The following is a 26,066-nucleotide window of genomic DNA, read 5'->3' as shown; positions in this document are numbered from 1 at the left end:
GTTCCTCCTCCTTTTGCCCCTTCCCTACCTCCTTTTTCCCATCATCTCTTTCTCTTTCTCTTCTTCTGGCAGGCAGCAGAGTACAACCTGGGTTTCCATTCTAACCACCTTTTGCTAGCAACAATGAACTAGCAACTTACCGTCTCTGATCTTTAATTCCTTTACCTGTTAAGTTAGGGTGGAGATACCTACCTTGGTTCTCTAAGGAGAACTAGATGAGAGGATATCTGAAATGTATCCGTGCAGAGCAGGGTACCACCTTTCATGGTGGTCATCTCCAGCCACCAGCCTTCTCACCACTAAGTCCTATTCAACCAACAGAATTCACAGGGAATGCAAGGTAGGAAACCACAACTTTAATGGGAAGTTCAAGTTGCCCTTATGTTCCAAGAATAACACTTCCCGCATATTTGCCCATGTGCCTTATTCTTCAGTTAGGCCTTCTTAGCGCTCTGGGCATGCCCCCTCCAAAGCCACACAGTTTTTTGCTAAAATAATCAAATACACCAGTAGGACTAAAGGAAACCAAGCAGAGCAAGGAATAAGCCATTGCCCCTGGCGCATAAAAGGCAAAGGGGCTCTTAGCAGACACAGCATGTCGGATGTCCAGGAGCACAGGGGACATATCTGCATTGGCCTTCGTGTTGATGAGCTTAAGATAGTTGCGTTGCTGAAGGATATAGTCCTGGCCGTAGTCCTCCTGCACATCGGAGGTAAGGTGGTCCAGGATGTCCTTCTCATGCTTGCTCCACACTTCACTGGTGCCTGCGATATCTGTGATGTGAGAAGAAGGGAGGCTCAGATCCTGGGGACGCCAGATCGGGCATGTCTGACCCCTACCGGGGAAGCAGGCCCTTGTGATTGGCTTCTGTTGGGAAAGATGGGAGTTCCCAAACACCTTTTTTTTTTTTAATGTACTTTAAATGGTATTTAATATATTTTTTCAACATGCATACAGAAACGATCACACATGACTGGGTTTCCACAAACTGAAGAGCCCAGGCAACCAGCAGCAGAACAAGAAGGCAAACCAACCGTGACTCACAGGCCCCTTCCCAAAAGCCACTGTCCCAGTTAACAGAATAGAGCAGTTTTACCTGGATTTGGACATTATGTAAATGGAATCATACAGTACACTGTGAGAGTCCTCTGTGTACTGTGTGGTCATTCCCTTCATTAGAGTTTCCATTGTGCAAACGTGCCATAAATTATCTGTCCACTAGACTATGATGGGTCTTTGGGTTGTTTCCAATTTGGGATCCTTACAAATAGTGCTGCCACAAACATTCTATGACGTCCATGTTCATGATTATCACAAACAATATAAAATGTAACATATACAATATGACATATATAAGCCATATATGCACATATAGGTGTACCCATATATCCATCTCTATATAATCTTTAATCTAGAACTCGCACCTACTTCCATGTATAAAATTAAATATACGATGTTGACTATCATCTTAGCTATCTAATAAAGATAATTTTGAAGAATATATAATAAGTACACCTTTAAATATACATTTAAATTTTAACATATAAGTTATATGTGATTAAATATTTAAGCATTTAATGTAGAAGCAATGGTTGCCTATCATGTATAATTTAATTGTATATACATTTACCTTAAAATATAGTAGCAATGCCTATGAATAAACAAAGTAGATAAGGGCACATACATGTTTGTAAAATTAATCTCCTCTCAGGTATTTTACAGTTTTGTGGGTGCTTCTATATTCCCTCCTTGTTCATACAAACATATACACACGTAGAAAGCTTTGGCTTAATTTTATATTACCAGGAACAAACAGAAACCAAACTAGACATGTTTTCCAAAGATTTGATTGTTTGCTTAGGAATAAATCACAGACCTGCCTCTGATAGTCACTGGCTACAGATTTAAACCAGAGCAGCAGAAGTTCCTGCTGAACAGCTTTGAGACAACCAATTCTCTATCACAGGATTTTGCAGTCCTTCCTAAGTTTCAGCAGTTCGGGGATGCTGCCGTAAATACCCCTGCACAATACATCCTTTTGTATTTCACTGTTGTTAGGTGTGCGACAGCCCCAATGTGATTAGCTAATCAAAAGGTACTTGCATTTTGGATTTCAACACCTACTGCCAGATTACTTTACAGAAAGTTGGCAGTACCCCAGGCTCCCTCCAGCAAAGTGTGTGATTGCTCTGGGACTGCTGTGGGATGAGCTTTGGTTTACCAGCTTGGGTGACTCAAGGATATCAGGTCTGTGGGGGAGCTTGGGTGTGAAATGTAAACCAGTGACATCCAATTATACTCAACAGAAATGCAAACAGATTTCAATTTCTCGGTTCTATCCATGAAGGCAGAAGACCACATTACATTAAAGAAACGGTTACCCTGACAATTACTCTAAAGACTTCTGGGTCTTGAACAACATGTTGTGTGAACTGTCATTCCTCCGGCTAACTCTTCCCCAGTCTCTGCTTTCCCAGGCTGAGGGATTCCTTTCCTCTCTATTTCCTCCTTCTCTAAACACCTCATGGACTTTGTAACCGCTTCTGTAGGTACTCTGTGCAGAGTCCCCAAAGCTCTCTTTCTTGATGACAAAGCCACCAGACTTTTGTCAACCTTCGTCTGCCACTTTTGACACCCACAAACCCACGCCCTGCTACTCTGGGGCCACACACAACGACATTCTGAGGGTGACCTGGATCTAACTCTCATCTCCGACTTGTACCACCTCTGTGGCTCTTAACTTCTGTGAGCCTCAGTTTTCTTCCTACCTGCCCTCCCCACTCCTGGCTGAGATGTGTGGGACATTCCTCCAGGAAGATCCCAACTCTCTTCGTGTTAATGCCTTACTAGAAGGAAAAACAACCTGAAATTGATAATGGCAAGACCTCCAGTATCTTGGAGGTCCTCTTTAGCATAGGAAAATCCTTATGAAACCTCCCTTTTCCTTACCTCCCCCAACTCCCGAGCATACTGTCCGTCACCCCTCACAAACCCAGTGCAACAGCTCTTTCTGCCCACAGGTCCTATCTTTGTGCTTTAATGAAAACACGGTTTTTGCCTCAGAGACAGCTTAAGAATTCTTTCTTGGCCATCGGCTCCAGACCCCAACCCACCAAATTTCATCTATATTCCAAAACCACACCCAAAGGACCCTCAGCACTCCTTTCAGGTGAACATTGAGGGGCTCTTGGGCTTAGACACCTACTCGTTCTGAAGCCTCCAGGCTGGATGACAGAGACTTTAACTCCCCATTTGGAAAGCTCTTGTCTCATGACTGCTGAGAACATGGTCAGAGCCGCCTTGGATGCGCTATAGGCTGCCAGCTTTTCCATTGGGACCCCTCCTATGGGAATAATGAGAGAAAAAAAAATCAGGTCTGATGTTTTCATTTATTCATCCACTGAGTGGGTTTTTTGGGTTTTTTTGTTTGTTTGTTTTGTCTTTAGATTTTATTTATTTATTTATTTGACAGAGAGCGTGAGGGCACAAGCAGGGGGTATGGCAGGCTGAGGGAGAGGGAGAAGCAGGCTCCCTGCCAAACAAGGAGCCTGATAAGGGGATTGATCCCAGGACCCTGGGATCTGAGCTGAAGGCAGACACTTAACCGACCGAGCCACTCAGGCGCCCCAATCCTTTAAGTGTTTAAACAGGACCTACTGCATGCCAGGAGCTGGTATCAGTGGTGACTAAGGCAGGTAAAGGGCAGGCAAGAGCCCTCTGCACCCAGGTTAGTGCCTACGTGCCATGGGTTACAACCATTGCCTGGCGTCCCTTGCTTCTGCCTTCCACGGCAGCTCCATCACAGCTGGTCCAAAGACAAACCAAGGTCAGTCTAAGCTAAATGTGAATCAGGTGAGATAGAGTGTGCCTCAGCCTCTGATCTTCCGGTTTGGCCAACCACTGTACTAAGGTTCTGGGTGGACCTATCTGGAGGAGGGGGCACAGGTCAGCCAATTCCAGCACCCGTAGTTGAACAGATTGGCTCGAATACTTGTCAAAACAAGGAGTAAGGCACACCATAGGGAACCATGGGGGCATCTCTGTACGAGGGAGTAGGAAGGGTCTTATTCTAGGAGGGCGAGCTGGGGCTGGGAGTGGGGGTACTGGACCACACTTAGCTTAGAAGCCAGGAGAAGCTGAAGGAAACTAATACAATGTTACATGTCAACTCTATCCCAGTAAAACTTGTTGGGGGGGACATGGGTAGAGCATAGGCATTAAAGAAGAGAGACCTAGAATAATTCAATTATCTCCCTTATTTTTAAATGACTATAAATGATTTTTAAATGATTATAAAAATGTTGGTTGGGCTTATATAATTTTGTTTGGGGAAATGCTCCTCCTTACCTCCCTGTTTTTGTAGGAAGATGATCGATTCCTGGATCTTTCGCACTGAGAGGGGCAGATGGGCCAATCCCAGTGCTCCATTTCCTGGAGCAGCCCATCAGGGTGGGGCTGAGCGCGTGACCTCAGGCCAGCCAGAGTCCCGGTGATGGCGGAAGGGAGATGACTTTATGGTTTATTCCTGGCTATGTAAGTATGGTAATGGTGGAAAACCGGAACTTCCAGGGGTCATTTCTGCTACCCCATTGGAGAAGGGAAGTGGAGGAAAGTGGAAGAGCAAGAAAGGCAGAGCAAAGATTGTACGCGGGGGTTTGCGAAGGGAAGCAGGAGTGGAGGTGTGGGGAGAGCTATGATGATCCCATCGTAAGACTCAGTTCCGGTCGGGGCGCCTGGGTGGCTCAGTCCTTAAGCATCTGCCTTCAGCTCAGGTCATGATCCTGGGATCCCGGGATCCGGGATTGAGCCCCACATGGGGCTCCCTGCTTGGCGGGGAGCCTGCTTCTCCTCTCCCTCTCCCATAGCTTGTGTTCCCTCTCCTGCTGTGTTCCTGTCAAATAAATAAAATCTCTTAAAAAAAAAAAAAAAAGACTTAGTTCCAGTCAGTCGGTGATCTAATAAATTCCTTTTCTATCTTCTGTTTCAGTAGCTTGAGGTTTGATCCAGTCACTTAAGAGTCCTCGGGCTTCACTGATGAAATTTCAATATACCCTCTGGCATAAAACATTAAATTGGGGGGAGTAGGGGAGAACCCAAAACAAACAAACCAACAAACCAATACAGTGTTTCCTATATTGCCTCCAATAACCAGCTGATTCTTTTTTAAGTAGGCTCCACACCCAACCTGGCGCCCAACTCAGGGCTTGAACTCACACTCCTGAGATCAAGAGCTTGACCCTTAATTGACTGAGCCACCCAAGCACCCCAGCTGATTGTCTTTAAAGTTTTAGTTTCACAAAATGTTAAGAGTTCCAAACCCAGCTTGTGTTCCCTCTGGTGAGAAAGACCTAAGAAGTTAAAGCAGCTTGTTCTAATTTTCAGCCTAGTTTGCAGAATCCCGCCATTCTCACTTCTCCACGATTTTTACAGATGAGGGGAGCTTGGCTGGCTGCCATGTCGGTTAGCAGAAGGCCATGTTGAAGAGCTCATTTTGGAGCCAGTCTTCCTAGGTTCAAATTCCAGAAGAGTGCCTGGTACAGTCAGCCTCCGCGCCCCCCCCCCCCCCCCCCCGTAAGAGCTTTCTCACATTAAGGCTACTTACGGTTTTCAGATAGCCTTTCTCAGTAGCCCAAACGGCTCCATATGTTTGGTGTTTCTTAGAGAACCAAGTGCACCTGTTTCAGACTCTCCCAGCGGAACTTGATGGATTTCTAGGACCCGCCCTAGATCTACTGAATCTGAATTTGCAGTTTAAACCAATCCAAGCGATTCTTTGGAATGCTAAGCCTTGAGCCATTACATTACGGCTTGGGTCACATATTTCTGAACACGTGCTTGCATAGTGACCTACAGCATTATGGATGATACGACAGGTGGTAAGAATTTATCATATTTCAGATAATCAGTCTAAACAAAAAACATGCTTTGGACCAAACATTTAAGACACATTTGTCTTTTGTATGATCTTGAACCCTGTGCAACTGGCATTATTAGACCATTTCCGACCTACAGAATGGGCATTCTGTAAGGTTCAACCTCATAGATTCAACCTTGCTGTTACCATTTCCTAGTAATGTCTAAGATTCCTGGGGGCATGAGATGAAGGAAGTGCAGACGTCCACGTCTCACTGACCACGAGCCTCACAGGGTCTCAGAGCATGCTCCCTTCCTGGCCCTTTGCACTCCCTCATTGCCTGTCCTGTTAGATTTGTAATTTCTGCTTTTGCTCCATTCAGGTTAAGATTCTATTGCCAGAAGGCAGCAAGGGACGAGGTTGCCAAGAACTTGGTAAGTTTCTTTCTATTTCTAGGGGAAAACTTGACTTCCAAAATAGAGGGCTTATCTATGGGGACGTGGGAGAACTGGTAAGGAACGCACAACCCTTTGTAAATGTTTGGGCTATAGCTTTAATGACCATCCAGAGTACTGATGTAATTCCATGAAGTTCTGTGTCCTGACTGTGTTAGTAGTTACAGGAACCACACACGTAAGTGACCGCAGATACAACCAGTGAAATCTGAGAAGTTTTGTACACGGCAGCAATATCTGTTACGTGGTTCTTTAAATTTAAATTCATTCCAAGAAGGCTAAGTCTTGGAAATTTACATACTCTTCCACTAGCTGACCTTAAATAAAACCGGAATGCTCAGAGAGACGAATGTACACTTCATGCTTATTTTTAAATTTTGTTTTTTCACTCCAGACCCAAGATATATAACTCTGTAGGTACAGTAGAATCACCTTGGGGACATGAAAACACACACACACACACACACACACACACACACACACACACACAACTAATACCCAGGTCCTACCCTAGAGCGATGAAATAAAAAAATTCTGGCAGTGGGACCCGAACATCAGTATTTAAATAAAACTCTGTAGGTGGTTTCAGTGTGAGGACAGTGTTTGGAGGGTTGGGAGTCAGTGGTTCTCAACTTGGGTGAGTATCAGAATCACCTGGGGAGCTAATGAAGCACCCAGAGGTCAGGGTCCTTCAAGGAGGAAGGAGCCTGGGCTTTTGTGGCGTTCCCACATTCCCCCGGGGTAAACCTGATTTACTCCTGTGGCCCCAAATTTTGCGACCATCTATTGCAGCTAATTGTTTTAGAGCAATAGTTTTCATACTTAGTAATCAGAACTGCCTGGGGAGCTTTAAAAAAAAAAAATCTATTCCTCCCTCACATTCCCATGTGATTTAATTGGTCTGTGGTTCATCATAGGCATGGGAATGTTTAAAAAGCTCCCCCAGGTGATTCTAATGTGCAGGCAGGGTTGTTAAACACTTCTAGAGAACATTTCTGAAAATCTTCCGTGTATTTCTATCCTCTGGACATGTAAATGCTAATACCAGCTTGAGATCTGAAAAAAACCTCATCGTTTTTTTGGCTGTAGAAGGCGCATGTGATCCCAGAGGTTGGATAGAGAGCTGGCAGTGTTTACCCTTGATTTAAATCTCACAGATGTTGGGGGGAAAGATGTGTTGTGTTTTGGGAACTGGAATGAAAGAAACTTCCTAATGTTATGCTGGAAGAAGGGGAGTTTTTTTGAGCTGTATAAACCTGGATCAAAAGATACTCCTTTCAAATCAGTTGAGTGAAAGCCAGTCTCAAAAGGTTGCATACTGTAGGTTTCATTTATAGATCATTCTTGAGATAACATTATAGAGACGGGGAACAGTGTCATGGTTGTCAGGGCTGGGAATGGGGTGAGGGAGTGGCTGTGGCTATAAAGGGGTATCTTGGAGGATCCCTCTGATGGGAACTGCACACGTAAGGGACCGCAGGTCTAACCGGTGAAATCTGAGAAATTCTGTGCGCGGCAGCAATGTCTGTTACATGGCTCTTTACATTTAAAGTTAATTTAATTAATACAGGCTGTATTATCCGTTTCAGAGGTAGAATTTAGTGATGCATCGGTTGTAGACAACAGCCAGTGCTCATTCCATAGTGGGGCGGGCATCTTTACTGCCCATCCCCCCAGCCACCCCTGTTTGTTTCCTAGAGTTAAGAGTCTTGCGGTTTGTCTCCTTCTCTGCTTTTGTCTCATTTTTTTTTCCCTTTCCTTCCCCTATGTTCATCTGTTTTGTTTCTTAAATTTCACACGAGGGAAATCATATGGTCTTTGTCTTTCTCTGATTGACTTATTTCGTTTAGCATAATACCCTCTAGTTCTATCCATGCCGTTGCAAGTGGCAAGATTTCATTCTTTTTGATGACTGAGTAATATTACACACACACACACACACCCCACATGTTCTTATCCACTCCTCTGTTGATGGAAATCTGAGATCTTTCTCTGCTTGGGCTCTTGTGGACGTTACTGCTACAAACACCACGGTGCAGGTGCCCCTTTTAATCACCACGTTTGCATCCTTTGGATAACTATCTAGTAGTGCAATTGCTGGGTCATAAGATAGTTCTATGTTTAACTTTTTGAGGAAACTCTATATTGTTTTCCAGAGTGGCTGTGCCACAACACATGGTTTTGATATTCTATGGTTATGCAAGATGTTATGAGTGGAGGTGAGGTGAGGGGTAAACAGGACTTCCCTGTACAAATCCTTGCAACTTCCTGTGAATCTATGATTATTTCCAAATAAAGTTAAAATATATATATATATATATACTCCATTTTAAGACAGGCTTAACAAGGGAGAATTGCTCAGGTCCCATGTAGGTCTTTGGCTGAACAAAGGTCCATGAAGTCTCCTAAAATTTTGGTAAAAATTTGGTAAAGATTTTTTTACCAAAAAAAAAATTTTTTTTTTTTTTTTTTTTTTTTTGTAAAAAACAAACAAACTGAAAATTTAAGTTTTTGAAGTTTGGCACTGGAGGTCAAAAAGTAAGGCCTGGCTTATTTGAAATCTTAAAGGATGAGAAATCCTCCGGGACAAGCTAGAGCTTTAGAAACTTCTGCCAAGGCTGCAACCACATTTAAAGTGACAGTGTACTTCTTTCCTGATGAGGGAGCAGAAGGCAGACTGAGGACAAAACAAAATATTAAAATATACTCCTTTCACCCCACAAACCCCACAAACACCCATCCCACCCCACCTCCCTCCTGGCTGGGATATGTGGGACATTCCTCCAGGAAGATCCCAACTCTCTTAATGTTAATACCTTGCTAGAAGGAAAAACAACCTGAAATTGACAAAGGCAAGACCTCTAGTATCTTGGAGGTTGTCTTTAGCATAGGAAAATCCTTATAACACCTCCCTTTTCCTTACCTCCGCCAACTCCGAAGCATAGGATCAGCCACCCCTCACAACATCTGCCCATGGGTCCTGTCCCTGCGCTTTAATAAAACCACCTTTTTGCACCAAAGTCTTGTCTCCAGAATTCTTCCTTGGCCATCCACTCAGGACCTCACCCCACCCAACCTCACCTAAATTCCAACACTATATCATTTCTCACTCCATCCCCTGCATACCCCCATCACAGATGCGGCTAATGTAAAAACAAAACTTTGCCCTTAGCACAGTACTTGCTTAGGATATATCAAAATTGAATGTTAGGTTCCCCCACAACAGACTCAAAGTAGCCTATTCTAAATAAATACTTGGGGTGACTTACTTACCCAGTCAAGAATGGGACTTATTTTAACCAACCACGGACAGACCTATGGACTCTTTCTGATGTGGGAAACAAAAGCAGAGGAAATGTAGATAAAATTAAATGTCCTTATAAATTGCAGTGAACTCACAAATGCTTGAGGCAGGAGGAGTATAAGTTTCTTCCAGGAAATGCCTGACTGTCTTAACTGGGTCGGTCAGGAGTTTTCTGGTCAACAACAATGAGGTAATCTGTCTCCATTTCCCCCACCACCACCCCAGAAGGAAAATGAAGTCTTTTTTTTTTTTTTTAAAGAAATGTTTTATGTTGTTTTTTTTTTTTTTTTAATTTCATTTATTTATTTGACAGAGATCACAAGTAGGCAGAGAGGCAGGCAGAGGGAGAGGGGGAAGCAGGCTCCCCGCTGAGCAGAGAGCCTGATGCAGGGCTGGATCTCAGGACCCTGGGATCATGACCCGAGCCGAAGGCAGAGGCTTAATCCACTGCGCCACTCAGGCGCCCCAGGAAGATGAAGTCTTGATAAGACCCTCTGCTCTTCCCTCTCAGGGAAAGTGAATTTATCTGAAACAATCCTTTCTTCTGCTAATAATCTCCATGCCCCACCCTCCTTCCTATAAAAACCTTCCGTTTTGTACAGTTCTTCAGAGCTCTGCTTTACTTGCTGGTTGGGGTGCTGCCTGACTCATGAATCAGTGAATAAAGCCAATTAGGTCTTCGAAATTTGCTCGGTTGAATTTTTGTTATTTAATAACAAGGGGTCCCAAAGTCCCATGCCCGCAGCAGCTGTCTCATTCTCTAAGAACTTCCTAAACCAGAATTCAGATGACCTCATTTTAGGAAAATGTAAATGAGGGCTCCTAGCCAGTTTCTCCCTCCTTCAAGGTCATCTAGAGTCAACTCCAGTAACAAGGTCCATTGCCTTATTGAGCTTTCCCAAGCTGAAAATACAGACCGAGCCCATGGCTCCAAGAGAGGCAGGTTTGTTAATCTCCTTTAGGCATGATAGGCAGAAATTTGAAACTGATAGTATTTGGTTGTTCCTTGTAATCCAATAGTCCCTGGGGATGTGACAAACCATTTGAATATCAAAGTCAAAGTTTGGGACCTTGTTACTCAAAGTTGGAAACCAGGAGCAGCCCAGAAGCTGTTAGAAGGCAAATCCTCTGGTCCCACTCCCAGAGCTATTGAATCAGAAATCTGGGAGTGGGCACAGGTTTTTTTCTTATTGTGCTAAAATATAGATGACATAAAATCCACCATATAACCTTTTTAAGGTACACAATTCAGAGGCATTTCAGTATATTCACAATACCATGTGGGGCGCCTGGGTGGCTCAATGGGTTAAGCCTCTGCCTTCGGCTCAGGTCATGATCTCAGGGTCCTGGAATCAAGCCCCGCATTGGGCTCTCTGCACGGCAGGGAGTCTGCTTTCCCCTCTCTCTGCTTGCTGCTCTGCCTACTTGTGATCTCTCTCTGTGTCCAATAAATAAGTAAAAATCTTAAAGTATATATATATATATAGATAGATTATAAGATAGATATATATATCTATATAGATATAGATATAAGATATATATAGATATAAGATATAATATATATAATATGTTATATATATGTATATATAGATATTCACAACCATGTAACCATCACTTGTATCTAGCTCATTCTCATTGCTGCAAAAGAAAACCCTATAAGCATTAGGGACACAGTTGGTTAAGCATCTGGCTCTTGGTTTCAGGGGTCAGGTCGTGATCTCAGTGTCCTGACCTTAGGGTCATGAGAGCAAGCCTTGGGAGAAGCCTGAGCCAAGCCCCCAGTTCAGCCCCGCATCAGGCTCTACGCTCAGCATGGAATCTGCTTAAGTTTCTCTCTCCCTCTCCCTCTGCCCCTCCCTGCCATACTCAACCACTGGCTTGCTCTCTCTCAAATAAATAACCTTGAGGGGCAGATAGGAAGGGAGGGAGGAAAGGAAGAGAGAGGGGCTTGGGGAGGTAGAAAAGAAAGGAAGAAAACCCTAGCCACGAAGTAGCCGCTTCTTATTCCCTCTCCTCCTGCCCCCGATAAATACTAATTTTCTCTCCATCTCTCTGGACTGGCCTCTTTTGGACACTTCATATAAATAGGATCATCCAATACGTGGCTTTTTGGGTCTGGTTTCTGTCACTTACCATAATCTTTTCAAGGTTCATTCGTTTCTCTACCACATGTCAGGGCTTCATTCATTTTTATGAATTTGTAATATCCCACTATATGGATATATGACATTTTTGCTTATCATTTCATTAGTTGATGAACATTTGGGTTGTTTCTGCCTCTGTTATGAATAAGGAACGCTATAAACATCCGTGAACAGGTTTTTGTTTGCACACCTGTTTTCTGTTCTCTTGAGTGTATGTAGGAGTCGCATTGCTGGGTCATATGGTAATTCCGTGTTTAAGTTGTTAAGGAACTGCCAAGTGTTTCCATTGAGGCTGGGTCATTTTACGCTTTACTCACAGCAACTCGTGAGTGTTCCAGTGTCTGCACACCCTTGCCACAAGTGTTGTTTCCTGGGTTTTGTTCCATTTTGGGTTTTGTAGCCGTCCCAGTGGATATGAAATGCTATCTCGCTGTTTTGATTGCCTTCAGTTGTTTTTAAGAAGCCCTCCTGGTGATTCTAATGCATCTGAAATTTGAAAAAGTTGTCCAGGGACCAGTAGCATCCACTCAGAAACTAGTTGTAGAAATGCAAAATCTTCCACCAATTAAGTCTCCTCAGTTGAATTGTGCATTTTAATAAGATCCCCAGGTGATCCCACACACCTTGGTGTTTGAGAAGCACCGGTAAAGGAAACATCCCTAAGTTGTTAACACTCCCTAATCATCATTTCAATTTGCGGGAGTTGGGGTCTGTTTTTAATGCCCCGTTTATCTAGCATATTCTTGTTGGACAGTCTGGAAAAGTGAGAGGAACATAGAACTTGGAGTAAAACAGGCAAACCCAGTTTCCACCACTGACTATAGCTCATGGGCTGGGCGACCCCAGGCTAGTGTGCTTGATCTAGAGAAGGAACTAAGATCTACATCCCACCCCCATTAGAGTTCAATGACTTTAGCCATGTGCGAGCATCTAAGACAACTCAGCACAGAGAAGTTCACTCAGTCTGGTTCTACCTCCTTGCCTTGCCCTCCGCAAGCCCTGGGGATTCCGTGAGAGTTTTAGGGGAGCAAATCTCCGCTTTGGCCTCCTGTTACATCAGTGAGGCACAGAACGACCAGCTAAATGTTTTGCCAGATGATTTCCTTAAGGCACGAAGTTCAGGATTGATCCCAAAGTCAACTTCCCGGGACTAAGTAGGACTTCGCTGAAGGCTGGAACTGTGAATTCTATGGGATCGCTATAATTTATAGACTTGTAAGAATCTCTCGGGCCACTCACTTGTGGTGTAAAGTAATTTTAGTGCATTTTCAATTGCTTGATGGGGGCGGGGGTGGGCAACTATTTCTGTCTCTCGGTAGAGACATCTCATTACTAGGGTACTTCTTATGCACCAGTAGCTATACTTCTAAGCACTCAGAACCCAAAATGCATTTATATCTCCTGTAAAGGGGTGCCTGGGTGGCTCAGTTGTTATGCGTCTGCCTTCAGTTCAGGTCACAATCGTCCTGGGATGAGCCCCACATTGGGCTCCCTGATGAGCAGGGAGCCTGCTTCTCCCTCTCCCTCTGCCTGCCACTCTGCCTACTTGTGCTCTTTTTCTCTGGCAAATAAATAAATAAAATCTTTAAAAAAAAAATAAATGAAATAAATCTCCAGCCAAGACCAGAGGTTCTCAACTAAGAGTGATTTTGCGCGCGCGCGCGCACACACACACACACCCCTCCCTCAAGGAGACCTGGGGCAACATCTGAAGATTTGTCATCACCAGGGATGGGCCTTCTTGCATCCACTGGGTGGAGAACACTGAGTCACTCCTCAACCTCCTGAGTGTATCAGGCGTCCCCGCATGGAAAGACTTCACCTCTCCCCAGATATCAGTACTACCGGGGCTGAGAAACTGCAGCCCTAGACTCAAAGGCCACGTCAGCCTGTCATGGACAGATGATAAAATGGACTCTTGGAGAAGGGCAGTGACCTGCCTGTGGCCACCCAGCTACTAACAGCAGAACAGGATTCAAACCACGACCAGCTCACAACCCCCGAGGCCAGAGTTGTTTTCACCTGTTTGTTTTCAGCCCTTCTTGTTCAAGCACAGCTTGCAACTGTTTACTCTGCAGTTGAAGAGGAAAACTGGCCAGAAAAGGCTTTTAGACGGCTCAGAGATTTTTCCACTGCCCTTTGTACAATCAATCAGAGCCACCTCCCAATTCCTCCCAGACTTGCTTAAATATTTATCCAGCTGCCTGGCAGGGATTTGGGTGAAAGAGCTATTCCATTTCTGTGAGAGGGATGTTACGCACACTGGCGGGGTTAAGGTTCTCCCAGAGCAGGTGTGGACTGAGGGGACCAGTGGGCGTTGTCTGCCCAGGGGCGAGTGAGGGCCAGGGAGCAGCAGGATGGAAGGTAACTCAGTGTCACCGTCAGGAGCGGAGCCAGGATGTGGCAGGCTAGAAAGCCTCGGGCACACAAACGGCCAGCGTTTCCCCAGAAAAGCCCCTCAAGCCTGCCACCTGCCAGGTGTCATGTCTTGTCATGTCTGTGTCATTGCACGTGGTGTTACCACAGCCCTAAGAAGCGGCGGTTCCTCCGCCCATCGTCCTTTGAGGACACGTCCACCTGGGGCTCAGGACCTCGGTCTGGGTCCCTCCACTGCCCATGGTAAAGACAGTTTCAAAACCTGGCCAATCTGTCTCCGTGCCGGCGTGGCTGGCTTCCTCTCCTCTTTGAAATCTGATTCTACCTGCATAGCTGCCTGTTGTCTTTCTCTCTGCCTGTTTCTTGTTCCTTTCTTCGGGGATGGGAGATGCCGGAGGGAAGGGTGTATTCATAATGCAGTTGAGCCTTCTGGGTGTCTCCTAGAAAAGAATTTAAAGGAGATGTGTTTCTTCCCTGCCCTGGTTCCTCTTCAACTTGCCATCCGCAGGACCAGATTTAGAGGGAGGCTCTGTGACCTTACTCCCTCCTGGGAACGGGAGTGAAGCCGGAGTGAGCGTCCAGCAGTGGGGCTGGTAGGAGGAGGAAGATGGTGGGGGGTGCTACCTTTGCGAGAAGATCCGTTGAGGCTCTTGGGCTTGTGGTTGGCATGGTGGTAACACCTGCCCCAGCGGAATCCGCAGAGGAGGCTGAGGCTTAATAAGTAAGAACATGAGGCCAAAGTCCAAATTCCAGGTCTAGCTGCAGGGCCACTCACATAACTCTTCTGCACCTCGGTTTTCACAGCTATGCAGAGTTTGGGGGATCATTTATCTGGTAATACCCAACAAATGCCTGAAGCCCAAGGAATGCTTCTTAACTATTATTAATATTTATTAGATATCCACTACAGGCCAGAGACTGGGTTCTGAGTATTTTTTTTTTTTAAGATTTATCTACTTGACAGAGAGAGATCACAAGTAGGCAGAGAGGCAGGCAGAAAGAGAGAGAGGCGGAAGCAGGCTCCCTGCCAAGCAGAGAGCCCGATGCGGGACTCGATCCCAGGACCCTGTGATCATGACCTGAGCCGAAGGCAGCAGCTTAACCCACTGAGCCACCCAGGTGCCCGGGGTTCTGAGTATTTTGACATCAGTTCCAATGGTCACAACGGTCCTATGAGTAGGTTCAGTCTTTATCCTCATTAACTCTCTCTGAGGAGATTAAAAAAAAAAAAAATCTAAGTGCAAAGAGCTTCAGCTGACACCCAAGGTCCCAGAAAGTGATAGTAATGGCTAACTCTTAGAATTTTCCATGAGCTCACAAACACTGGCACGTGAATGTTCGTTGCCACGTTACTCACAATAGCGAAGAAGTAGAAACAACCCCATGTCCGTCCACTGATGAATGCGTAAACAAAATGTGGCCTGTCCATGCGGTGGGAAACTGCTCAGCTCTAGGAAGGAATGGAGTTGTGATACATTCTTACAAGACGGATGAACCTTAAAAAGATGAAGGAGGAAAGATTGTGGAACCAGCAGGAGGAGGGGGAAATGCAACCAAAGGAGAGGGGGTTAGCAGCTGAAGAACTTGGGGAGAAGAAAAGAAGCATCTAAAAGGGTTTGCATTAAAATGAGTTTTGTGGGGCCCTTGGGTGGCTCAGTGGGTTAAGCCTCTGCCTTCGGCTCAGGTCGTGATCTCAGGGTCCTGGGATCGAGCCCCGCATCGGGCTCTCTGCTCAGTGAGGAGCCTGCTTCCTCCTCTCTCCCTGCCTGCTTGTGATCTCTGTCTATCGAATAAATAAATAAAATCTTTTTAAAAAAATAAAATAAAATGAGTTTTGTGGGGGCAGTAGCTCTTTCTGCCCACAGTCCTGCATAAAATCACCTTTTTGCCCTAAATAAATAAATAAATACAAAACGAGTTTGTGGTATAGGATATAACCCTTTCTCCAATCTTTGCAAAAAAATCTTTTTCTAATTTAAATTTTAGTTGGCTACCATACCGTGCAATCTGGGTTTCAGGAGTAGAATTCAGTGATTCATCACTTCCATACAAAACCCAGAGCGCATCACAGTAAGTGCCGTCCTTAATACCCAACACCCATCCAGGCCACCCCCCACGCCCACCTCCCTCCATCAACCCTGTTTGTTCTCTAATTTTAAGAGTCTCTCTCTCTCTTTTTTTTATTTTTTTTTATTTGTAAGAGTCTCTTATGGCTTGTTTCTGTCTCCCTTTTTCCACCCTCCGTCCCATATATTCGTCTGTTTCTTCAATTCCACATATGAGTGAAACATATGGTATTTGTCTTCCTCTGACTTACTCATTTCAGTTAGCATAATACGCTCTAGGGCTATCCGTATCATTGCAAATGGCAAGATTTCATATTTTGATGGTTAAGTAATAGTCCATTGTCTACATATACCACGTCTTCTTTATCCATTCATCAGTTAATGAACACTTCGGCTCTTACCATAGTTTGGCTACTGTTGGTAATTCTGCTATAAACATCAGGGCACATACATCCCTTCGAATCTTTATTTTTGTATCCTTTGGGTGAATACTTAGTAGTGCCATTGCTGAATTGTAGGGTAGTTCTGTTTTTAACTTTTTTTTTAAAATATTTTATTTATTTATTTCTCAGAGAGAAAGTGGCATGCAGAAGCAGGGTAAGTGGTATGCAGAGCAGGCAGAGGGAGAAGCAGGCTCCCAGCTGAGCAAGGAGCCTGATGTGGGACTTGATCCCAGGACCCTGGGATCATGACCTGAGCCGAAGGCAGACACTTAATGGACTGAGCCACCCAGACATCCCCTGTTTTTAAGTTTTGAAAGAACTTCCCTACTGTTTCCACAGTGGCTGCACCAGCTTGCATTCCCACCAACAGTGCAGGAGGGTTCCCCTTTCTCCGCATTCTCGCCAACACCTGTTGTTTCTCGTGTTTTTGATTTTAGCCGTTCTGACAGATGCCCAAAGTCTTTAATAAAATCTATGCTGAAGATCTGAGCCAATCTGACAATGGTTTTGCTTTTGGGGGAGTGTAAGAAAGTGCTAAGTGTGGATTCCACACACTAACAAGGGTGAGGAGAAGAAGCTGTCCATGAGGCCCTGGGTTGCATAAGTGTGTTAAGGTTTCAAGAAAGTAAAATGTTTGCAATAGGAAATTAGGTGTGTGTGGTAAGTTATTCATCAGATTTCATCAAAGTGTGGTAGAGAAAGACCCAGATTAGGATTGTAAAGCATGTACTTATCGCTGCAGCAGAAGTTGGTGTATTGGTGCCAAAGCTGAATCACAGTTTGCCAGTTCTTCAGGCATTTCTACTGTAATATTGGAATTGAACACATTGGCAAAATAAAGTTGAAATTTTTTAAAAAACACATTAATTTTTAAATTTAAGATTTTTATTTATTTATATTTATTTTATATTATTATATATTATATATGTTATCTGTGATATATGATATATTAATTTCATTTATTTATTTATTAAAAATAATTTTCCCAGCCTTACTAGGAAGGATGTCTGTCTGGGAGTTCAGACTGCCAAAAGATATCCTCCAGGAGTGCTTGGAAGGCAGGGGCACAGTGAGTTTTGACATGAGAGCCCATGCTGGGTGTCATCCCTACAGTCTCCCCCTCCACCACCATCTCCCCACCCCCACTACTATGGGGAAGGCAGGGAAGAGAGGTACCTCCATCTACCTTTAAAGAAACTGGGATGGGCCGGAAGGTATTACTTTCCTACTGCTGTTATGGCAAATCACCACAAACTTAGTGGCTTAAACAATATAAATGTATTATCTTATGGTTCTGAAGGTCAGAGGTTTCACTGGGCTAAAATCAAGGTTGTGTTAGGACTGCGTTCCTTCTGGGGTCTCCAAGCAAAAATCAGTTCCCCTGACTTTTTCTGCTTCTGTAAGTTGCCTGCATTCCTTGGGTCTGGGTCTGTTCCCCAGTCTTCCAATCTCTTGTTGACTCTGACTCTCTTGCCTCCGTCTTGTAAGGACTCTTGTATTGGAACCATCTAGATACAGCAGGATAATCTTTCCATTTCTAGCTCCTTAACTCGATCATACTGGCAAGGCCCCCTTTGCCAGGTAAGGTCACATATTCCAGGTTCCAGAAATTAGGATGTGAATGGATCTGAGGAACCACTATACTGTCTAGCAAACTGGTTACCTACCTACTCCCACCAGCCTGAGACACTTTATTTGGGGTTATTTGTTATGCAGCAATGGATAACTGGAACAGAACGGCCAATTCCAGCTCAGCTTCTCCTGGCTGATGCAAACTTCCATGATAGATCTACCCCACTGAAATTCTTGTCATGCGGAAGGTGGTAGGGGTACCAGGCTCAAGAGAACCTGATGGGTCAGGGCTACCATGAGCTCCTTTAGAGGAAACTTAGTAGTGACTGATTGCCTATCTCTCTTTCTCCATGACTCCTACCTCAAAATGAGAAAAACCCAGGGATGAATTCCCAGACAAGCATGTTTCCCAAAATTGCCATTATATCATATTTGCCAAGAGATCTGTCAAGTTGGCATTAAATTGGACGCCAATTTCTACAGATCAGTTGCTTATATACTATCGTTCATACATGCTTTGACCTTCCCTGATCCTGTGTTACACTCCAGCTCCTTATGCTCTGCTCAAAATCCTTTCCATTGTTTTGCATAATTCTTGTCAGCCAAGTGCTAGGGATTCCCTTCTTTTGTTTTCTGCTGAATTTCTCTGCTCCTCATCACTGAAGGAAACTGTAAGCACCATTTAAGACTTTTGCGCCTATCTTTTTACAAACACCTGCTCTGTCAGGTGCACATGCTTCCCATCTGTCCTGACTCCTTGCTACGGCTTTAACAACTTTATAACATACCTTAGGTGGCTTCCGCGTCCTACAAATGAACTTACTTCTGGAGTTTCTTTGGGTCCTAAGCATTTAAAACTGGGTATGATAAAGCCTGCATACGTCTCGGTGACTGACTGGGTGAGAGAAAGGAGGGAAAGGCAGAGGGAGAAACAAACCGAAGAAGGCTCCAAGCTCTGTAATCCAACAGCCAAGGAGGAGAACTGAAAGAAGGGGGAGCCAGCTTTTTTTTTTTAAGATTTTATTTATTTATTTGACAGATAGATCACAAGTAGGCAGAGAGGCAGGCAGAGAGAGAGGAGGAAGCAGGCTCCCCGCTGAGCAGAGAGCCCGATGTGGGACTTGATCCCAGGACCCTGAGATCATGACCTGAGCCGAAGGCAGCGGCGTAACCCACTGAGCCACCCAGGCGCCCCGGGGGAGCCAGCTTTGCCGTGCTGGTAACAACCCCGGTTGCAGACATGTCGACTGACTGATGACGGAGAGACGGTGGAATGGAAGTAGTAAGGCTGGATGTAAAGAATTTGCACATCCACGGTGAGAACAAGAGGGAAGGTATGTGATTTATTTTAACACTCCTGTTTCCCTCCAGTAGAAATATATGAGAAGCGTACTGAGTCTTGGCTCAGAACGTTTTAGAGGGTCGCCTGGGTGGCTCAGTCGGCTGAGCATCCAACTCTTGATTTCAGCTCAGGTCATGATCTTGGGTCCCGGGACGGAGCCCTGCAGTGGGCTTCATGCTCAGCGGGGAGTCTTCTTGGGATTCTCTTTCTCCTTTTTCTCCGCCCCTCCCCCACTCACACAAGCAGGCAAACTCTGTCCCTCTCTGAATACATAGATAAAATCTTTAAAAAATTAAAAAAAAAAAAAAAAAAGAAAAAGAAAAAAGGGAAGAGCTTTAGAAGCCAAGTTGAAGACGTATGAATGGGCATCCTCGGCACTATAAATTTTTCACTCCTTCGTTCCTTTACCCGTGTTTTATTAATTCTCGCACTTGCATTTCTTCATTTCTTCGTTGAGCTTCGTGTATGCCAGGCACCAGGCCCATAGCAGATAGTGTGCATACTAGGTGATAAGTCAAGTAAAATCTTCTGAACGAGCTGCTCCAAGTGGAGAACAAAGAGAGAAAACAGAAAAACCGGGCCACCTGGGTGGCTCAGTCAGTTAATCGTCTGCCTTTGGCTCAGGTCAGGTCTTGGGATCAAGCTCCGCATCAGGTTCCCTGCTCAGCAAGAAGCCTGCCTCTGCCTACCCCTGGTGTAGCTCCCCTGCTTGTGCTCCCTCTCTCTCTCTGTCGAGTAAATAAATAAAATCTTTTAAAAAAAAGAGAGAAAAACTTTCTTGTCCTTGTGTCAAGAAGCAGGCAATGATCAGTTATTTCAGTAAATATTTGTTGAATGAGTGAGGCAAGGAACATGGGAGACATTTTCAGAAGCACCAGTCTGTGCCAGGGCACGGAGAAAGGTGAGGTATTCACAGAGGTGAAAATCTGAAGGTGGGGTTCAGAAGAAAGATAAGGGTGAAATTTTGCAAATGTGTTTTTCCAGAATTTGTTTGCTTGTGCAGGTGGCAAGAAATTGGAAATCGCTCAGAGTCCTCATACGAGTTAAAACAACACTCATTGCTCTTAACCGCCTTAGACTTCTCTATTCCCGTCCGCTTTCCCTTCCTCCCGCCCGCTTTTCCTTCCCTGCTTCCTTCCTCTTCAGGCCAACCAACAACTGAGCGGCACACACTCACACAGCAGCTAAGTTCAAGGAAGTTCCTGAGTGAAAGCCAGGAAAGGGAACACGGCAGATAAGGATAATTGCCCTTACCACAAGGAATATCCCCTCAAAAAACAAACAAAATAAAACAACTATCAGATGCCTCGTTAAAAAAAAAAAAAAGAAAAAAGAAAGGGGCGCCTGGGTGGCTCACTGGGTTGGGCCTCTGCCTTCAGCTCGGGTCATGATCTCAGGGTCCTGGGATCGAGCCCCGCATCGTCTCTCTGCTCAGCAGGGAGCCGGCTTTCCCCCCCCCCCCGCCTCTCGGCCTACTCATGATCTCTCTCTGTCAAAAATAAAATAAATAAAAATTTTTTAAAAAAGAAAGAAAGAAAGAAAAGGGGCATCTGGGTGGCTCAGTGGGTTAAGCCTCTGCCTTCGGCTTAGGTCCTGATCTCTGGGTCCCAGGATTGAGCCCTGCATTTGGCTCTCTGCTCAGCAGGGAGCCTGCTTCCCCCCTTCTCTCTCTGCCTGCTTGTGATGTCTCTCTGTCAAATAAATAAATAGAATTTTTTAAAAAAAGAAAAAAAGGGAGAAAGAAAGAAGGAAGAAAGAAAAGATAAGACACGACTCGACTCTTCGGAACCAACTGATGCAACAGAGAAGACCAGGGTTCCTCTATGCAAAGGCAGGATCCTGGAGTCCACGCCACACGCCTTTGGTTTCCCTTTCACCCATGCAGCATCCAGAAACACAACTCCATGGACATTTCCAAACCTGAGTTGGGATCTGAGGAACCCCAGCTGGAAAATAAATCTTGTCCTAGAAGAAAGGATATGATACGGCCTACCTGGGCATTGTTAATGGAAGGCAGATTGTTAAACCCTGGACTCAAGTTGTTGACTCTCTGTTCTTTGAAATGGAAAAAGATGAGTCCTCTAGTATCACACAGGACCCAGCTGCCTTGAGATTGCAAAATCATGGGAAGGATCTTAGGGAAAGCTCTAGGAAAGCTCTAACCAGCTAAGACACGGAGCTCCGGCAGTGCCAACGGTGCGGACATTTGCCTACTCATCTCACAGGGAACAGCAGGCTGTGCCCAGTTCAGAGAGTGTTGAAAACAGATTATCAGTAACTCTATGAGGGATTTCCTGTCCAAATCTAGGAAGCTTATGTGCTATGAAGACAAGTAAAACCCTAAATCCCCAGGAATGAATAGATGAGTTAAGAGGTAATAGTTTGTACTTGAAAGGACCTGAAAGCAAGGTTTTATTGTATTAAGATCAACGGTAAACAGACAATTTGACTAAGCTTGACCTGGCCCTGCAGGACCGTGTCCTGCTTTCTTGTTTGGCCCACAAAGAATGCGAAGAGCCTTGTCTTGCACAACAGGCATCACACTACCTTGTGGGGAAAGGCCAACTCACCTGCCATGCTACTGATGTTCACCAGCCTGCCCTTGGATTTCCTTAGAAGAGGCAAAAATGCCTTCGTGACCTCCACAGCCCCGAAGAAGTTCACAGCCATGCATTTTTTGTACCCGGTCATGGGAATGAGCTCGCCGTCAGCTGGCAAGCCGAGGATGCCAGCGTTGTTGACCAGAGCCCACAGACCTGAGGACAGAAAGGAATGACTTTGATGTCCAGTGATGCCAAAGAATAGGAGGACTTTTAACATGTGACACTCTGGAGTCTCAAGGACCCCTTTGAGATTTAGGATCTAAGCAGACTACTCAAACTCTTGGACTTTAATCTCCTTGGATACCTAAAACTACTTACTCTGAGGTGATGTGTGGAGAGTAAATTTGAAATATTAAGTAATGGGTTTTGGGAGGTATTTTCTTTTCCTTAAAGCACTTTCCTAGATACAGCTAGATATTTGCGGTATCTGGAGCCAGAGGACCCAGCATGGGGGAGAGTAATAAGAGCCCGTGTCCTGTTTCTCCCTCAAAGGACAGTGCAGGGGCGGTCTAATATCCTGAGGCCACGCAGGATGATATATGCACCTTATCCCGAGGCTAGAAAAGATCCCCTAATCCAGGAAAACTAGAGTGGCGCCAAGAACCAAGGAGATGGCAGAGTCCCTGAGCCCTTGTCCTTTCCCCGGCCAGCCTAACCCTGCTGATGGGATCAGAATCACCAGGAAGTCTTGTTCAAATGGACGGCTGGGCCCCATTTCCAGAGACTCTCATTTAGGGTGTCTGGGATGGGGCCTGAGAATCTACATTTCTACCAGGTTCCCAGGTGACGCTGTTGCTGCAGTTCTGGACCAGACCTGGAGAGCCTCGGTCCACAAGAAGTGGTTTCCAACCTTGACTGCATGTTAGAATCACCCGAGGGGCTTTTTAATGCCTCACCCCAACTCCCCAATGCCCAGCCACACCCCAACCAATTAGTTCAGAAATCCTGGGGTAGGGGAGAGAAGGGACCTTGGCATGGAATTTAAAAATTCCCCGAGTGTGGGACGCCTGGGTGGCTCCGTCATTTAGTGTCTGCCTGCAGCTCAGGTCATGATTCAGCACCCTGGGATGAGTCCCACAACAGGCTCCCTGCTTAGCGGGGAGGCTCCTTCTCCCTCTCTAGCTTCCCTTGCTTGTGTTCCCACCCTCGCTGTCTCTCTCTCTGCCAAATAAGCAGGATCTGTAGCAGAGGGGCGGGCCTGGGGTCCTCTTTACCCAACGGAGGGGACAGAATCTGGGGTATGTTTAGTTGGGCAGATCTGAAGCAGATTCTCTGAGACCCCTGAGCACTCCACATGGTTTAGAAGAATGATTCTCAAGATATGGTTCAGAACCAGCAGCATCAGTGGGAACTTAGGAATGCAAATTCCAGGGGCACTTGGGCAGCTCAGTCGGTGAAACATCCGACTCTTGATTTCGGCTCAGGTCCTGAGCTCAGGGTTGTGAGATGGAACCCCGATTTGGGCTCCGTCCTGGTTGTGGAGCCTGCTTAAGATTCGTGGAGCCTGCTGAAGGTTCCTGGGTGGCTCAGTGGGTTAAAGCCTCTGCCTTCGGCTCAGGTCATGATTCCAGGGTCCTGGGATCGAGCCCCACATCGGGCTCTCTGCTCATCGGGGAGCCTGCTTCCCCGCTATCTCTGCCTGCTGCTCTGCCTACTTGTGATCTGTCTGTCAAATAAATAAATAAATAATCCTTAAAAAAAAAAAGAAGATTCTCTCTCTCCCTCTCTGTCGGCCCCTCCCCCTCCCTCTTGCAGGTGTGCACTCTCTCTCTCTCTTTCTGTCTCTTTCTCAAAATCGAAAAAAAAAAGAAAAAGCACCTTCTAGAACCCCACTTCAGACCTGTCAGATCAGAAGCTGGTGGTCAGAAATTGCTGTTGAAGCTCAGTGTCCGTGACCGAACATGTCCGCTCCAGTGTGAGAGCCTGCGGTGTGGACCGAAGCCAGAAGAGCCTCGGTGCTAACAGACCCACACACGGCAGGAGGGCCAGCCCCTGATGGCCTCAAGGAGGTGGGTGGCAGCCAGACTGCACAAGGACTGGACAGAGCACTGGGCACCCCTGCAGGCACCAGCCAGAAGCACCGGTGATCGAAGACGAAATGTCCCGTCCCCAGGACCTTAGAGGCTACCCTGGGGAAATGAGATGAAGCTCAAGCTGAAAGATGTTCGTCGTGTGGCAGAAAGGTGGCTCAAAACAGAAACAGAGCCGAGTTGTGGAAAGTAACACCGCACTTCTCACGCCCCTGAGCCGGGGGGTCCGACCCGGACACGCGGTAACGACTGGGGGCTCTAAGTGACAGAACGGCGAGCTCTCGGAAGCGCTCCGCAGCTGTGGGCAGGATGGTGCTGGGCGCAGCGGAGGCCTGGGCCAGCCCCCCCGAGGGCTGGTTTTAATTCCCTCGGCCTGACGCACACCTCTAATAGACAGCATGCAGGAGCAGCCCGAGGCTGTGCTGGAATGGGGGTGAGAAACTCATTCTAGGAAAGGCCAGGGAGTGACTATTTTCGTTGTAAGCACTCCTGCTTCAACTCTGCCTCCAGCTGTCATCTGTACCTGAAGGACAATGGGAGTGGGACTCCGGTACAACTTGATTATGGACATTGACATTCGAATTCCATCTAATTTGCACTTGCCAAAATAATATTCTTCTTCTGACTGTTTTAAGCATTTAAAAATGTAAAAACCAAGGCGCCTGGGTGGCTCAGTGGGTTGAGCATCAGACTCTTGATTTCAGCTTTGGGGTGGAGATCTCAGGGTCTTGAGATGGAGCCCTGCCGTAGGCTTCCCAGGGCATGGAGCCTGCTTAGAATTCTCTCTCTCTCTCTCTCCCCCTCCCTTTGGCCCTCCTCCCTAGTCCCCACCACCTGCTGGCATGCTCGCTCGCTCTCAGATAACATTAATAATAAGCAAAAATAAAAATGTAACATGAGAGAGCTTGGTGATGATGGAACAGTTCTGTGTTTTGTTTTGTTTTTTTAAATATTTTATTTATTTATTTGACAGACAGAGATCACAAGTAGGCAGAGAGGCAGGCAGAGAAAGGGGGAAGAAGCAGGCTCCCTGCCAAGCAGAGAGCCCTATGCGGGGCTCGATCCCAGGACCCTGAGATCATGACCTGAGCCGAAGGCAGAGGCTTTAACCCACTGAGCCACCCAGGTGCCCCCAGTTCTGTGTTTTGATTGTGGTGTTTTTACACAAAGCTACACACACACACACACACACACACACATTTGTATATAGAGCTGCAAATTCTAAATAAGCCCCATGGGTTATACCAATGCCAGTTTCCTGGTTTTGACATCGTACCGTAGTTAGGCAAGAAGTTAACATTGAGAGAGACTTAGCAAAGCAGGCACAAGAACTCTCTGTACATTTATTTGCAACTTCCTGTGAATTGACAGTTCTTTCCAAATAAAATGTTAAAATAATAATAATAATAATAAAACAGGTCCATAGTTTGCCAACCCCTGCCCACAGAATTTTAAGCTGGTCAATAAGCTCATTATACCTGTGGGGGCTTATAAGTTTAAAAATAATATTAATGAGTTACTAAAAATATGTAAATACTTATGTAATAGTGTGTAGGGCTTAGAGACACAGGGCAGGGCTAACCTTCTTATAAGACACGGTGAGGTTTTGTCATTCATCTGCAGGTCCCAAAGCATACTTTAGGAAACCTCCTTCTTGGTGACTTTTAAACTCCCCTGTTTAACAGCTTCCTTTTCTCTTAGACTTGAGAGGTTGAGGTTGAGACAACCTCAAGGAAAACAGGTAGAAGGTGTATTGGCAATTCTGTCTCGGAAGAGGATTGCTCTCGGGGTGCCTGGGTGGCTCAGTTGGTTAGGCAACTGCCTTCGGCTCAGGTCACGATCCTGGAGTCCCGGGATTGAGTCCCACATCTGGCTC

General features: G+C 45.6%; 1 protein-coding gene across 1 annotated transcript in view; it reads right to left on the bottom strand.

The window, feature by feature from the left end:
• Window positions 1-334: 334 nt before the first annotated feature.
• The window catches only part of HSD17B2 (hydroxysteroid 17-beta dehydrogenase 2), a 73,414-nt gene continuing 47,682 nt past the window's right edge, over window positions 335-26,066 (bottom strand). Inside the window, exons 3-5 of the mRNA XM_032324194.1 lie at window positions 22,128-22,313; window positions 3,207-3,344; window positions 335-774 (exon numbers count right to left, since the gene is read on the bottom strand). Of these exons, the coding sequence (XP_032180085.1) occupies window positions 431-774; window positions 3,207-3,344; window positions 22,128-22,313 (668 nt within the window). The 3' untranslated portion in view covers window positions 335-430. The remainder of the gene's footprint in view (window positions 775-3,206; window positions 3,345-22,127; window positions 22,314-26,066) is intronic.

This window comes from Mustela erminea, chromosome 19 (genome assembly GCF_009829155.1).
Source record: "Mustela erminea isolate mMusErm1 chromosome 19, mMusErm1.Pri, whole genome shotgun sequence".
Lineage (NCBI taxonomy): Eukaryota > Metazoa > Chordata > Mammalia > Carnivora > Mustelidae > Mustela > Mustela erminea.
This window is presented reverse-complemented; position numbering and strand designations above follow the sequence as displayed.